This window comes from Cydia fagiglandana, chromosome 10, assembly GCF_963556715.1.
Source record: "Cydia fagiglandana chromosome 10, ilCydFagi1.1, whole genome shotgun sequence".
NCBI lineage: Eukaryota > Metazoa > Arthropoda > Insecta > Lepidoptera > Tortricidae > Cydia > Cydia fagiglandana.
In genome coordinates this window covers 11,378,797-11,395,711 of record NC_085941.1, presented here as the reverse complement: position 1 = coordinate 11,395,711, position 16,915 = coordinate 11,378,797, and the positions used below count along the sequence as shown (strand labels likewise).

The window sequence follows — 16,915 nt, the reverse complement described above, 5'->3', positions numbered from 1 at the left end:
GTTCATTTGAAAGTTATGAAATTTCGTTGGTATAGAAATCGCTAAACCCTTAGATTTCGTTTTGATGTTGTACGAGTATGCTACAAAATATTGATAGCCCGTGTGCTGGGTATTTTTTGCTTAGTTTTAAAATTTTATAAAATATACACGCGGGATAAATGTAATTTTTATTATTTATTAAATTTTAAGGGAAATTTCAGTAGATGGGAAATGGCTACTTAAACAAAAGTTGTTACCTACGTGACCTAAAAGTGTATGGAACAAATATAGGCAAAGAACAGAAAATACTTCTGCGGCTAATTTTTGATAACAAAGCAAAAACTTTGAATTGACTCTGCAGGAAAATCGCGTAACATATTTAACCGCTCAAAACATTTTGCAGCAGCATCCGCTCGGTTGTATACGAGAGAAAATGGCGCAGGTTTTTGAACAAACGCCGGGATTTCACCAGTGCCACAGAATAAATAATAGTACTAGGTACAGAAGACTCACTCTCTAACAAAACGCGTCTGTCACGATCGGCACAGATATGGCCGCTAAGTGGCGACTGCGCCACGCTTGGCTTATGGCAAACCCCAAAATTGGGGTCGAACGGATGTACTTTTAGCTACCTGTAGAAATCGCGGAGTGAGCCACGCCTGCCAGTGTGTGGAGAAGTGCGGCACAAGCATTTTTGTGCCCAATATGCTTGTGCCGCACAGTGCGACACACTGGTGCAATCCCACCAACAATACAATAGTTCGCGCATTACGGCTCCACTTGTTATCCATGTGTGCTGCTCCATAGTTGATTATAATAACTAGTAGTTCGCCCCGAACTGTGAACTCGCGGTTCGCCAAAAATATCAATTGAATGCAGTGCTACTTAGTCCGAGATGGGCAAAGTACAATTCGATAGTAGATATAGATGTTGTTGACTTACTAGGATGCATCTACCTATACCTTATTTGAAACAGGTGTGTAGATTTCGAAAATGATGATCATGACCAATAAAACGACATCCATGACGACTTTTATGACATACTGCATGGCCGTCATTTTGGGTTCTAAAATGATCATCATTTTTGAAATCAGGGCCCCCTAAAACCTACAAAGTGACATCCATGACGACTTTTATGACATAGTGCATGGCCGCCATCTCGGATTCCAAAATAGTCAACATTTTTGAAATCTGCGCCCCCTAAAACCTATAAAACGATATCCATGACGACTTTTATGACATAGTGCATGGCCGCCATCTTGGATTCCAAAATAATCATCATTTTCAAAATCTGCGCCCCCCAAAACCTATAAAACGACATCCATGACGACTTTTATGACATAGTGCATGGCCGCCATTTTGGAATTCAAAAATGTCATCATTTTCGAAATCGGGGCCCCCTAAAACCTATAAATCGACATCCATGACGACTTTTATGACATAGTGCATGGCCGCCATGTTGGATTCCAAAATGGTCATCATTTTCGAAATCTGCGCCCTCTAAAACCTATAAAACGACATATATGACGACTTTTATAACATAGTGCACGGCCGCCATTTTGGAATCCAAAATGGTCATCATTATCGAAATCTGCGCCCACAAAACCTATAAAACGACATCCATGACGACTTTTATGACATAGTGCATGACCGCCATCGTGGAATCCAAAATGGTCATCATTATCGAAATCTGCGCCCCCCAAAACCGATAAAACGACATCCATGACGACTTTTATGACATAGTGCATGGCCGCCACTTTGGAATTCAAAAAGGTCATCATTTTCGAAATCGGGGCCCCCTAAAACCTATAAAACGACATCCATGACGACTTTTATGACATAGTGCATGGCCGCCATGTTGGATTCCAAAATGGTCATCATTTTCGAAATCTGCGCCCCCCAAAACCTGTAAAACGACATCCATGACGACTTTTATGACATAGTGCATGGCCGCCATTTTGGAATCCAAAATGGTCATCATTTTCGAAATCTGTGCCCCTTAAAACCAATAAAACGACATCCATGACGACTTTTATGACATAGTGCATGGCCGCCATTTTGGAATTCAAAAATGTCATCATTTTCGAAATCGGGGCCCCCTAAAACCTATAAAACGACATCCATGACGACTTTTATGACATAGTGCATGGCCGCCATGTTGGATTCCAAAATGGTCATCATTTTCGAAATCCGCGCCCCCTAAAACCTATAAAACAACATATATGACGACTTTTATAACATAATGCATGACCGCCATTTTGGAATCCGAAATGGTCATCATTTTCGAAATCTGTGCCCCCCCCAAAAAACCTATAAAACGACACCCATGACGACTTTTATGACATAGTGCATGGCCGCCATTTTGGATTCCAAAATGGTCATCATTTTCGAAATCGGGGCCCCCTAAAACCTATAAAACGACATCCATGACGACTTTTATGATATAGTGCATGGCCGCCATGATGGATTTCAAAATAATCATCATCATCGAAATCTGCACCCCCCAAAACCTAAAAAACGACATCCGTGACGATTTTTATGACATAGTGCATGGCCGCCATCTTCATCTTTATTTTGTTGCACACTTACCTTGGCCGCAGACGTTCGGAATTTTTATTCAGTTTCCGTACGGAATGACAGGTAGGAACGGGACGTCGCTCTACAAAATGTCATTCCGTTCGGAAAATGGGGTTGGCCGGTCGAAGTATTTTGAAGATGGCGCCAGCATAGCTTGCCCTGTCAATCCCTAGAATTGTGTCAATTTTTTGTTTGTAATGAATATTTATGTCCTGGATGCCAGTCATTTAAGCCAAATCTCATAGACAAAGAGGCAAGCTATGATGGCGCCATCTATGCAAACCTTTGACAGTTGCCAACCCCATTCCGAACGTCTGTGGCCTTGTAGCGAGGCTAAAGTCGACAATGGATTGAAAACGTGGCGAATATAGTTGTCAAATCAAATTTGTCAGTAAATAAGAACAAAAAAACTATACTCGTCCTTTTCTTTCGGGTGCTAGTACTGGTGTAAGACAAAGATAGTATCATTCTCTCTGTCTGTGATTGAAACGAGACAGTCCTTTGACAAACTATAATTGTAAGCTCTGTGGAGCCTATAACTGATTCACCATAGAGATTAAAATAAACTGTATCTGTGGTAAGCCGTATTGTTTCTTGTACCTATGGAGTGTAGAACCTCTACCTTCCATAGTTTCTTGCCAAATGTCAAATACCTATACTATGTTTATTTTTATCTTGCTAACTATTCCAAAATGGTAAATTTAAAGACGATATTATAAAAGTGCAAGCCGAGCGCTTTCATTTGATACCAAACTCGACCATACTTTCTTACAAAAAAGATGACCAGAAATGCATGACCCCTCACAAATAGCTTTTTAGCATTTTAAGCTCTTCTAGCTTAATAACCTGTTGATAAAGCCTGCTCATAATTTAATGACTAAAATTTACTGCCCTCAACTACACGTTTACCCAATTTCATTTAAATTAGGACAAATTTACTTAAGTTCTTGAGTATCAAACTATCTTCTGACAGTTCAGCTTAAAAACATCGAAATGCCGGGACGTGCCGCTAGCCGGCCGCGTGTCCGAAGTCGAATGTAAGAACTTCGCTTCGCTTCGCTCGCTCGTTCGATAAGTCCACTTGTAATTTGTAAATAATTAGAGGCTTTTGCAAACGACCAGGGGGCCGATTTTTGAATTTCGGTCGCTCGATTTCATCACTCGAATATCGGTGGAAAACGGCGAAATGCCAATTTTTGCCGATCGAAATTTGGAATCTAGTGGTATTGACCACTCGATTTCAATTCTATTAGTAGAATTTAAATGCCTAGTAGTGGAGATATCATTTAACGAAATACACGAAATCGAGTGGTCGAATTTCAAAAATCGGCCCCCAGACTCACGTTTACTTAATGTACCTAATTTGAAACATATTGACACGTAATAATGCATGTAAAATACAAGTAGGTACGTAACGATAATATTGATAAAAAGTTAAATTTACAGCCATCATATGATGTTCATGTTTTTTCTGTGGATAAGCATTATCAGCCGCTCTCTCACTTCATATTTATCAAAATGTTTTATTTATGATTATAAATGAGTTCATCCCAGTTCTGTTTTCCGAAATATCCATCACACAGCGGGTGTGGATTAATTTTTTACAACGCATCAATTAATATCGTTCATTATTCGTTACTTTTTGATCACATTAAAAACGAAACATTTCCCGCAAAACTGCTCTTCAACTTTGTAAGTTTAAAATGTACCGAGCTATGTCATGTGTCAGGACTCCGAATATTATATTGATTAAGTAGTTTTCTATCTCTGATTGTTTGTGATTGCTAGCGTAATCCCCTTATTCATAAAACAGGCCTGATTAAGTTAAATTATGTATTATCCCTTTCTTCCAAATACATAAGTCATAATGACAGGTAAAGACAAACGATTATTAGCTACTTGAGGTTTGTAGCGCGTTTATTAATAAGGAGGTATAGTCGCACCAAACAAAATCTGCAGCGGATTGATAGCCCACGTAGTGTGTTATGTACACGTCATATTTTCATAGAAGTTTGACGTTTAAAATGACAATTGCACTGCGTGGGCTACCAAAATCGCTGCAGACTTTTTACGGTCTGACTATATAGATATAGCTACAATTTTACACAATACTTTCGACTAATACACGGCTACAATAATTTCGACCACTGGTAACAATTATTGGAACTACAATAACGAGAAAAACTCAGTGATGCAATTAATGAAGTTTAGCGAGTTCACGTTCCCTGCAGTAGAAATATCAACGATGTATTTTTAAAAGTTACGTTCAAATCCGCTATTACCTAGTTAAATAAATAAGAACATTGTTTCCTCGAGAGAAGGTTTATTTTGTGCCAAGTAGAATTATATCTCAGGGAGATTCTTTAATTTGAGCCATGTTCCGACGGTCTGATAAACATTTTTAACCGTTATGGAGATAATTAAAAACTTTATTTCGGAGTACGCAGCGGAAAATGCGGGTAAACATGGCGAGTAGGTGCGATATAGATACTTAAGTCTGATGCGCTTTTTAATATAATACATAATTAACTCTCATCAGTGGGGAGACACTCCTGACTTCGGTCGAACTCGGCTCCGTTCAGCTCGGCATTGCTCCGAGCAATTATTAGGGTTGCCACGACTTGACTTAAATAGTTGTGCGTGCACGACCACAGATTCTTATCTGTGGTCGTGCACACTCACGTACGTGCGTAATCACTTGAATTTTGACAACCCTAAATTGTCAAAAGGGATAGTGAATATATTAAAAAGGGATAGTGAATATATTAAAAAGGGATAGCATGATTCGACCCTGAATCGCTGTCAAACTTCGGATTTGTAGGAAGTGTCCTTTTTTTACGGTAGTAGGTACTATTAATACTCTGTGCTCTGATTAAATATTGGTCGATGTTCGGGCCTCCGGTGTTATAGTTTTCTCGAAGTACTTCCTTAATGTGTCATTTCCTTTACTAGGTGGACGGATAGATCACGCACACCATTACAACAATCCATACAGAGCGTTGGACGAGACGTTAGAGTTGGAGACGGCGTTGTTGGCAGCATTGGAGCGAGTCAACCCAGCTGAAACTCTCATCGTGGTCACGGCAGATCACGGACACGTGATGACCTTTGGTGGCCAGGCCACACCTCGTGGCCATCCCGTTTTGGGTAAGCTTGTTTTTAATTGACACGCACGTGCCGTTCATGCAGTGAATATAGTGCCAGCAGCGAAACTGCAATGCAATATTGCTGTGTCATGTTCCGGGTATGGGCAGATAAATGCCGATTGAACTGTGCAATTCTGACTTTCTAAAATTAATAACTTTTTTAAGGCTTACATTTGATCATGACGAGAAATGGAACAGATGGTTTAGGCGGAGAATGGCACATTCTTTACAGGGTCACTTTCGAGTTACATTCTGAGTTTATCACTTTCTCAGTTTGTCACTTTCTGAGGACGCCTCTTTCTGAGGCCGTCAATTTCTGAGTTCGTCACTTTCTGAGTACGTCACTTTTTTAGTATGCTAGTATGATTTAAGTATAAAATATAGACTTGCATGAACACTATGAACAGTGCCAAAAATAAACCATTTTTAACTTATTCTTTGTATTTATCTCGAAATCGTTTTTCTTCTCAAAAGCGGTTATTGCAGTTTAGGAATTGCACGGCAGATTGCGTAACGTTAATGTATTAGTGTGAGACGCCGTGCCAATATACGCCACTATCAATCTTAATTTCAAGTAATAAAGGTCTTCTTGAAGGCCTAATTTCAATTGTCGATGGCCCATTATTTGTCAATGGGCCATCGACAATTGAAATTAGGCCTTCATCATTGGCCTTTACGTCTATTGCAGGCGATTTATGGTGTAACATACATTACCGCCGCTTTGTCGTCTAAGTAGTGTTTAGTTTTAAGTTTTATAAAATACATATGTATGTTAGTCTGTAAGGTATTTGTAATATGGGCCTTGTTGCCTGAATTAAATATCTAAATAAATAAATTACACCACCTGGGACGGAATTAAGGAAACGCAGGGATAATTAGGCCTTCAAACAGTAGGAAATTGTCATTCAATTTATTAGTTTACGGTATCTAACAGAAGAAGAAGTTTACGTTTTGATGTCGGAAATCGCCGAATGGAGTTACGAAATAAATACAAACTGTCCGCATAATGTTCCGGATCCCTTCGGTTCCAGTTTTGATTACGTCAAATTAAATAAACATCAGTCGGTAGGGCTCATCTCGGGAGACTTGTAGGCCAAACTAGTTAAATTTAACTTTGAGAGTAGTTAATACAAAAATAGTTTAAATTTAAATTACCTACAAATGAAGCATCTATTCTGTTAGAGTTTGGTATAGGTATAACTTAAAGTACTAACTATCTATAAATGGAAAGTATCTAAGTCACTTGAGGTTTGCAGACGATATCATAGTCTTATCCGAAAACCCAATACAGCTACAAGAAATGATAAACGAACTCTGCAACGTCAGCAAAAGTATTGGCCTAGAACTGAACACTGCCAAAACTAAAGTAATGAGCAACGGACTTCAAATCCCTATACATGCAAACCAAAAACATCTAGAATATGTAGAAGAATATATATACTTGGGAAAGCAAATAACATTTAGAAAGAGCAGACACTATGAAGAAATAAACAGACGGATTAACATCACATGGAAAAAGTTCTGGAGTCATAAAGAAATTCTTAAATCTAACCTGCCTATGAGACTAAAGCGAAAGGTCCTTAACACATGTATACTTCCTAGCCAGATGGACAAAGACGGTCACAGAATGGCAAGGACCTCAAGGTACCAGACACCGTGGGAGACCACAGACGAGGTGGATAGACGATATTGTCTCAATAACTGGGCCTAATTGGACCCATGATGCAAAAAATAGGATATACTGGAAAAGATTGGAGGAGGCCTATACCCAAAAGGGGTCCTTAAATTAGAAATAAAATAAAATTTAATTTAGCAATTAGCATTATATATTTAAGGAATAAAGGGCTTAATAATAATAAAATAACTTAAAGTAAGCTGAAAGTAAGTAGAAGTACTATAGTCTGTTTTTTTTTAATTATGAAGTTTGCGCCATACATTTTCTATGCAAAAACAAATAATGGTTCCATACCACTTGTGAACAGTTAAAAAATACAGACTATACCTTAACCCTTCTTATTCATAAATTTTTAGAAGCCACAATTAGTTAATTGGTGTTTTATCCCTTTCTTATAAAAAATACATAAGTCAAACTGACTGACTAAGACAAACGATTAATAGCTAATTTAGAAAAACGCCATAAGAGTTTCACGATAAAATGAAACTGTATCAATTACAGTGACAGTGACAGAGCAGAAAGCACGCTGAAAAAAACAGTGAAAAATTATGATGTTCGGAATCAATTCACTGGAAGACTTTTTTACCAGTGCATAATTTAAAACTTTTTTTTAATGTTTCACTGAAGGAAAAGCTGAAGTGGTTAAACAAGGATTAAAACTTAAAAATAAAACAAGGAAGTGGTTCATTATTAGGAAGTTTTTATAAGTTTTATAACTTTTGTTTTCTTAAAAAAAAAACAAGTGGTATTTATCATTAATCGCAAAATGTCTCACATCTTTTGTACCCGACTAAGGGAAAGCAAAAGAGTCGAGTTTATTGTTTTGTATGTATATACGTGTGTATGTATGTATGTATGTCTATCCGTTCCTTCATAACTTCAATGTGGCGTGGTTTGAATCGTCTTGATTGTCCGCTGGTTGTAGGCTATTTAGAACAATGTTCAATAGCATGTGACGTCATTATATGATAAAATTATAACCTTAGTCCAATGTAAAGTCCAAATGCTAACCAACATTTGGAATTTGGTTGGAGATTTGACATTTACACCGCAAGCGCGATGTATGAAATATTCACGCCATCTGTAAGAATCTTGCTGCACAACGTTGACAGTGAACCACATGCCACAGGTTAAACATCTTTGCCCCCTTGTAAAACAAACAGTAACAAGCATTATTTGACCGCTATGTACTTATAGTATGACGATAAATTATTTGGCATAGGTGCGGATACCATGGTATCCGATATCGACGGCCTACGCTACACAACGTTGCTGTACGGCACGGGACCGGGCCACGCGGAGCCTCGGGCCATTCCGGCCAATGGCACCCTCACTTCTCCGGACTCTGTGCATGCTGCCGCTGCGCCGCGACAATGGGCCACCCATGGAGGAGAAGACGTGCCTGTTTACGCCTTAGGTATGTAACATAGTATCTATAATAATATACTCCGCCTGGTACTCTCTTCCCGTCTTTTCGTGGTCACGTGACTGACACAAGCCTACGTCATCATGCGACAGCGCTATATGATAATAGGCGATAGCGCTATATATAGTGGCCATGTTATTGTGACGTAGGCTTGTGTCACTCTGGGAAGAGAAGACCATGTTTTATTAGACTATGGTAAGTACGTAAGATGTAATAGTTTGCCTTTTTGTGTAGCCCCATATATTAGGTTGGCTCGGCAAGAGCGAGGACAATAATAGTGATTTCCATCAAATATAATTCGCGAACTGACTTTAACTAAATCGAACTGAATACGACTAGTGAATATTTGGGACACTTTATTTCTTAATTACTTACATAATTACATAATTTCTTAAGTTATGTTACATAGGATTCTCTGTCTAAGATCTTTCGTTGATACTTAAATTAGTTATAAACCTGTGCTAATGCTAGTAAGTCTTATTCATTCAAATTTTTAACAAGCAGAAACTTAATAATTTTTCCACATTTAAATTTATTCTAAGCTTAGTCTTATTCAATTCGCTTCAGTTAACATTATGGTAGATATAATTATCGAATTATCCGATGACACATTTATTTCGTAGTTTTAACAAACTCCTCAATTTGTTTTGCATCTAGGTACCTCATATCATCTCTGGTGCCAGATCGGAACTTACAAAAACTCAGGGGTGCTCAAATATTCATTATTAAACACTTAATTTCGCAATTAAACAGCGCCTATCCGATTTAGGCGGGGTACCTTTCTATTTTAGGCTCCCCTCCCCTATACCCACGAGTATGCAAGTATCTTGTCAGCTTAATGTCTGTGTGAAAATTGAAGTTTAATGAATAATATTGAGGCATGAAATTAAAATTATCTCTATTTCTGGAACAAGGTAAATAAACAGAGGAGTCCTTTTTTTATTTACACGTGTTATCAAGTTCAGCGAAGCGATGGATAATTTTATTACGACCTACCTACCTTATTTACGCTAGGTACTTAATTAAAAAGGTTTTTTTATGGAACGTTGTTAAAAATAAAATTGTATGCATGTCTACGGAAGTAAATAACAAGAGAAAGTAAAGATGAATAGGTATTTAGGCACCTATTTTTGTTTTGTTTATACTAAAATGATGACTAATCTTGCGTTTTCTCAGTTGCATCCTAAACGAGCCCGGGTCCGTTGCAATCCCGAGAATTACTAGTTAAAAAAAAGGAACTGCCATCAAACCTGCAACTCAAAGAGGAAACTAGGGAACACAATGGGTTGTACCACACATTCATACGAAAGCGGAGGAATCGCCTTTTCATACAAAAGTCGTACACAATTTCCTCTCTGGATATTAACATTATAATATTGAAATTATTTGAAAAAAAATGTTGTACAAGGTGTCCAGAAAGGGTATCGGGTATTTGTTTTAGCGCCATATTCGAAACGGGGCCACGAAAGGGAGCGGGGAGGGGTTCGTGGCGTGCGCCATTTAGTGGAGTTTTAGCCACGATGGAACAGTACTCGGGGACGCATCGCGCATTTTGCGTGTATTATCGTAACGGTGATTCAATAGTGACTGCTCAACGTCTGTATCGTGCGGAATATCGTACACGCCACGCGCCAAGTGACGAAATGGATCAGGATGTTCAAGAACACAGTTTTGAATTTTAATCGTCGCACCTGTATTCTCGAACATCCTGATCCGTTTCCTAATGCTATCGTACTATAATACAATATTATTGAGGCGCTATGTGACGTAAGCGCCAGCCGCCATAAGGTACCTTTTGTCGTGGAACGTCACATTTTATCTTAATTTTAGGCGTTAAAAACAAATTGATGCAAGCTTGAACGCGATCAAGCTTTTTAATGGCAATATCCTGTTCTTGTACGAGAAGGTCTGGGGTACACGCTACACGCAATGCGGAGATGGAGGCCCATTAAAAGTTTGCGGTTTACTTAAGAAACATTGTAAAGTTTAACAATGAGTAGGTAAATAAAATTGTACGAGTAGGCTCGGAAATTTTATTTTATCGGCCTACATTTACATACTTAATTTAATCAGTTTCTTTTATGTCAGTTAGATTGGAGCTGCGTAAGTGGCTTCCTTTATGTGATGAGATTGCTCTTTCATAACTATTTGCGAAGAATTGTGAGTACTTAGCTGCAAAAATATCGAGGGTCACGTAACTGGCGAGTAAAAGCTTGTGGTTTACGTACATGTCGTACATGAACTTGCAGGATACTGTTGCTATTTTCAGCCCTAATATTCATGAAATAGTTGTGTATTTTAGTAGAAGAAATCTTTTAAAAATATTTTGTATGTTGCTGCAGACAATAATATTTATATTTAAAATGTCAAGAAAAGCACAGACATTGTTCCTGAGTCATAAGTGTATTATATTTATATACAAATTTTATTGAATCAATATAAATGTTGTATAAAAACTTATGAACTAAAATTATACTAAATTAATTATACATACATATATCGTTGTCTAAGTACCCACAAAAAAAGCTAAGCTTATTGTGGGACTTAGTCAATTTGATAAATATAATAGGACATTAAACCTATAATATTATTTATTTATATTCTATATATAGGTATTTCTGATTTATGTTGTAATCAAGCAGCATATTAAATTTCGTCAATTAAATATTGTTTATAAGTAGAAAAAATTAACGCCGCTGTGTTGTAGGTATCAAAGAACGGTATGAACACAACGGTCATATCCTCTTCAACCTAGCGTTTCCCCGGCCCAGCGCCAGGGTCCGCTTTCCTGCTCAGTCTTCTCCACTTTGCCCGGTCATATAATCGGTCGGGTGTTTGGTCATATAATGACTAATATTTCTATTTTCACCACACCAGCTCGGAAAGGCTTACTTTGCACTTCAAAAACTGATAGCAAAGTTGCATTTTATTCACATGTGAGGCAAAGTAATCAAATGCACTTTTTGAGTTGTTTTCTTATGTTTGCTGGTTGAATTGACTTTTAAATGATGATTTTGGATGATAAATATTTAATATCATTCATTTGGATTTGATTTGTTTTGATTTTGTTTGATATTTTACATTTAATATTTGCTTCGGGTTGGTGTGGTGAAAAATTTTGTGTTTCACTCGGGGGCAAATTTTGTTTAACTCTCGTGCTTTGAAACCCTCGCAACGCTCAAGATTCCATATTTCGAACCACTCGCTACGCTCGTGGTTCAAATTTGGAATCTTTCGCTTGCTCGGGTATCAATATTAGCACGAGCGGTTAAACAACAACTTTGCCCCCTTGTAAAACAAATAACTATGTTATTTGTGCTTGCCTGCAGGGCCCATGGCGACGGTGTTGTTCGCGGGCGTGGTGGAGCAGAGCTACATCCCCCACGCGATCGCCTACGCAGCGTGCCTCGCTCACCAGTCGCGGAGATGTCAGGAAAAGATTAATTTTACTCAGCCACAGGTAATTGAAATAGAATAAAGTACATATTTACTCTATTTCAAACGTAGAATTCTATCGATTCGGGCCGGGGCTGAGCGGCTACCGCGAAAACCGAAATTCGCAAATTGCGGGGATCTTTCTCTTTTACTCCAATGAAGGCGTAATTAGAGTGACAGAGAAAAATCCCCGCAATTGACGATTTTCGGTATTGGCGGTAGCCCTACTGATCCGAAGGTTCCGCCAGCGCTTCGTTTTGTATAACAAAAGACCACGTGATCAGGATCACCGATCAGCCGTCATAAAAAATGACATTGCGGACGCCTCGGTCCGGGCCCTGCCCGGTCTTGCGTGAGTCATCCTTTATTTATTTATTGAAACTATGTATTTTTTAATACCTTAGTGCCGTATCTTTGGATGATATGATAAATGCCTTAGAATTAAAGTAAAACATAGAGGAAAAAGTTAAAAAATAATCATACGATAGTCATAGTCTGTGGCCATGAGTAAACCCATGCATAATAAAAAAAAAAAAAAAAATACGAAACCCTAAAATGCGAGCCACTTGGGACAGAAATTTCCATTACAAAGCGTTCCGTTAGCAACGTTTAATAAGGAGGATATTTTATACATTCTGCTCCACATTAAAATAGAAAAACGTCAATTTATGACACCTAATTCCTTTTTACTTACGTATTTGTAACTAAATAAAAAAGAAATATAAAATACGCAGCTCGCTGAGGTTCATTCTTTATCAGTTAAACCTTTCTTTATCCAGTTCACCGAGCACGTTTTACAACCAATTCTTTCGCCATTTAATATCGGTTTCCTCCTTCTATTAAATTGATATTAAGCAAGCTTCGCGCAGTTTCGCTTTAACGAAGTTGTTTGCGTGATTTCCTTGTCGATTTCAAAGTTCTTCTGTGTTTTATAATAGGCATATATTATTGTATGGAAGCATATTCCTCCAAGACCATCTAAAGTTGGCCTAATACAAGATTGGCAATGATTTAGATTTTGAAAATCCCTTTTTTTAAAACCTTAATATTCATCATCATACAAACCGAAGTAAAAATATAATAAAATGAAATCTTAATTATACTGCTCTGAAATTATATGCTTAAATGTTATAATAACAGCTAACAGTTTTCCATCATAATTATTAATTGTACCTATACCTACGTAATTTTATTATTAAAACTTAACTAACTAGATAACTAGCTTTGCTAACGAAGCAATTTAATGGCAATTTAATTTCAGAAATTCTAATAATTTATTTCCACATGAAAACTGTTAAAGGGCATGGTAGTGTAAACCCGCGGTTAAGAATATTTTAACTTTCCGATAGTTAAGTTTCCGGTTCAAAAGAAAATTCATTAAATTAACTTTCCTCATCAATATGCTATTTTCATTGTCTATATTGCGTAAACAAGTGCCGGTTATCGGTTTAGGTCATCGGTTAATTGGGACAATTTCCTCACAACACACTTAGCGAAGGGTTCAATAACACTTTCCCTCTTTTTTTCCTTTTTTTTATTTCCAGTAAGTACTATATTTTAAAGACAAATAGAAAATGGATTTTAAATTCTTCAACTATATTTCTACGTAATTCCTTTGTCATTTGTCAAGTGGAATGCCCAAAAACAATTCTTTTCACGTTTGTTACTTAATAGGCGTGTTCGGTAAATTTGAAGTAAAAAGCCTTGAATCACTGCTGTGTAAAATACGGAACCTTTCGAGCGTATATTTCCACCTCCGTAACTTTGTTACCAGAATAGTTAAGAACCTGATTTTGTATTAAACGTACTCCACCAGGGGAAGTTTGGATTGGTACCTACAAACTTTGAGGTAAATAATTAATATTCGCATCTAGAGTATTGGCGTTTCCGATTGAGTTTATTGATTTAGTGACACTCTCGAGATCCCGAAATTTGTTGGTTAAGTTTGTTCGGTAAAGTTGCGGCAGCTTAAAATTTAAGTCCATAATACCAATACTTTTAGGGATTGTTAATGTTAAAATATAATTTCGTTTACTACGAATTTCATCACGTTTGTAAACTATTGTGTAGTTGAATCTTTGTTGGTTTTGACACTCCTTTAAAAAATAAGATAAAAATGGTATTTCGCGCAATAAAATATTCTATTTTTGAAAGTTTATTTTATAAAACATCGATTAATCGTTTTGTAATTCTTTAAAATTAAATCATAAGCGCAAAATATATCCCACCAATTTGATACAGTCAAGTCGTGGTATAAAGATAATACCTAAAGTTTTATATATTTTTATTAATTTTATAACAATGATATTATAATTTGTAACTCAAGACTTTATAGGCTTTCTAAAATTGAAGTGCTTACTTTGTACAAATTGTACAAGTTGCCTTTATTCGCGCTTAGGCAGGCGAGAAATGAGCACGTGCTGACGAGCTCCCGCACACCTATAGCAAAAGAGACAAGCTTATATTAACAAAGAGTATGATGACAAAGATGAATGGTTAGAATGGAATGCGAAAATTAATCAAAAAGAACAGATTTCTTCGTAGGTAGGTAGGTAGGTATAGAAATAAATATGGAAGTATTTTTTGTGCTCCTTATGAATAAGTATAACCTATCCATAGATAAATCATTGATTTATTTATTCTTTATTTTTTACCAGAGACAATATCAACATTTTTGGTCAACAGCTGCTGTTAAATCATAAATCTAAAAATATTATGTCCGTATATTTATTGTTATAATCTTGTTTCAGGTACCACCTCCCAAATGTGTACCACCTGAAGTTAGCAGCGTAGCCGCCGAAGACAACCGCGAGCCGGCCGGCGGTCGCCGCGTTGTCGTCGCGTCTAGCGTCATGTCTGACGAACGCGTCCCCCGGTCTACCGCGATCGTCCACTTCACAGGCCTCATCAATATAATCCTTAATTTAAGCGCATTATGGTCTATTATCAATTAAAATCACAACACAATGCTTTTCACGATTCATTTTACACAGAATAGTTAGATAATGAAAAATTGTACAGGGAAGATTATAGAGATACGGATCGGATTATTGTAAATAAGTAAAATTAGTGGTTGTAAATAAAGATCATAAATGTTTTGAGTTTGTTTTATTGCTTCAATCGTACAATTTCGTAGTTTTGGTAATATTAATTTATTTATATCTTAATTTCATAAAATAAAGGATTTATGGTGCATATGGGGCGTTGTACATATTTCTAATACAAGCCGTACCCCGGATATTAAGCAGGAAGTGAGTTGGTGAGAGATTAAACGTGAAGATGTCAAACGACAGTACAAGAGTACTATTAAAACTTTACAAATTGGTTTCACAATACTTTTCGCTCGTACTTATTGCGTACTCGTATTGATGCGAACGAAGAAGCGCTGTTGAAGCGAAATGATGTATAATTAGTATAATTTTCAGAGTTAAATTTCACTCAAAACCCATGTTGTTTAAGTAATTATTACAATACAATATTCTTTAGCTTTTTCCGTTTAAAATTTCATTATTATATTTATATTTTTATTATATATTTTCTTTCCATATGTGTAGGTATGCAGTCACTTCATGTGATTATTTTCTTTGAGTTTAAATGTGATGTTGTTTAACACATGCGTGTAAGCAGAGCGTCAGTGGTGTCCGCCGTGGACACAGTTTATGAGATTGATATCACTTTAAGAGCCAACAGGAGTGGTCATTTCTCCATACAAACGTAGTCCTCGTTTTCCTCCGTGGTTTTTGAAGCTAGAGCAATGATTTTTTCAACACAGATTAATATTGTCAATATCTGTGTCGGACCGTTTTGCTTTTTTTTATATTTTTGTTTTTTAAGGCGCTAGAGCCCTTCAAAAATGGCCAAAATGGCCTAATTGACTATGCCGCAATGAGAGGCGTGGTATTCAAAACTGATATCAATTAGCCAAAAAAGCAAAACGGTCCGACACAGATAATTTCATAATCATTTAGATTTCCAAATTTGGTTACGATTGGTTAAGTTTTGGAGGAGGAAAAAGAGGACTACGAAACCTCGATTTTTGTCATTTTTACGCAGGATTTTTCGCCTCAGCTGCAGTTGTCCCTATCGCACTAATTTTAGGGGCGGAGTCAAGTTTCTAAATACGTACACAGCCAGAAAAGTGATGGGCAATAGTCGACATTTAATGTCGATAATCTAGTGATGTAAGAAGTTATCGATAAACCGTCTTGTGTGAAAATATCTAGATCCTCCTAAGACACAAGGGGTTTTGCGTTGAGAGGGAACACATTTTTGTAGTTACATAGGTACAATCTATTTTGAAATTCTAATATTTCAAATTAGAAATCAAAATCAAAAATATTTTATTGCATGGTTATGGGTTTACAAAATTTTTAGGTACAGTCACGCTCCGTAATTGTCGAGCAATTTAAGGTCCTAGCTAGGGAATGCAATCTCGCACCAAGATTGGCGATTCGAGATCTCGCACGAAAAATCCGAATCGAGATTGGGTGTTTCGAGATCTCGACAGTCAGATTTTCGGGATCGAGATTAATATCTCGACGAGATCGAATTTGACAAAGTAACTAAAAATGTGTTATTTTAATCAATAATCTCTAAGAATTCCATAGATATAGACATCGTAAAATCGGGCGTATCGAGATATTCCTAGGAATATAATGAAACGCCGACATTTCATGA

The 16,915-nt window shown here is 37.0% G+C and overlaps 1 protein-coding gene across 2 annotated transcripts in view; it reads left to right on the top strand.

Annotated features, from left to right (window-relative positions):
• Positions 1-15,335, top strand: part of LOC134667871 (alkaline phosphatase-like) — a 136,650-nt gene extending 121,315 nt beyond the window's left edge. For both annotated transcript variants that reach the window (XM_063525264.1, XM_063525265.1), the window contains 4 exons: positions 5,509-5,703; positions 8,600-8,794; positions 12,133-12,263; positions 14,989-15,335. In XM_063525264.1, the coding sequence (XP_063381334.1) occupies positions 5,509-5,703; positions 8,600-8,794; positions 12,133-12,263; positions 14,989-15,192 (725 nt within the window). In that variant the 3' untranslated portion in view covers positions 15,193-15,335. The remainder of the gene's footprint in view (positions 1-5,508; positions 5,704-8,599; positions 8,795-12,132; positions 12,264-14,988) is intronic.
• Positions 15,336-16,915: the final 1,580 nt, after the last annotated feature.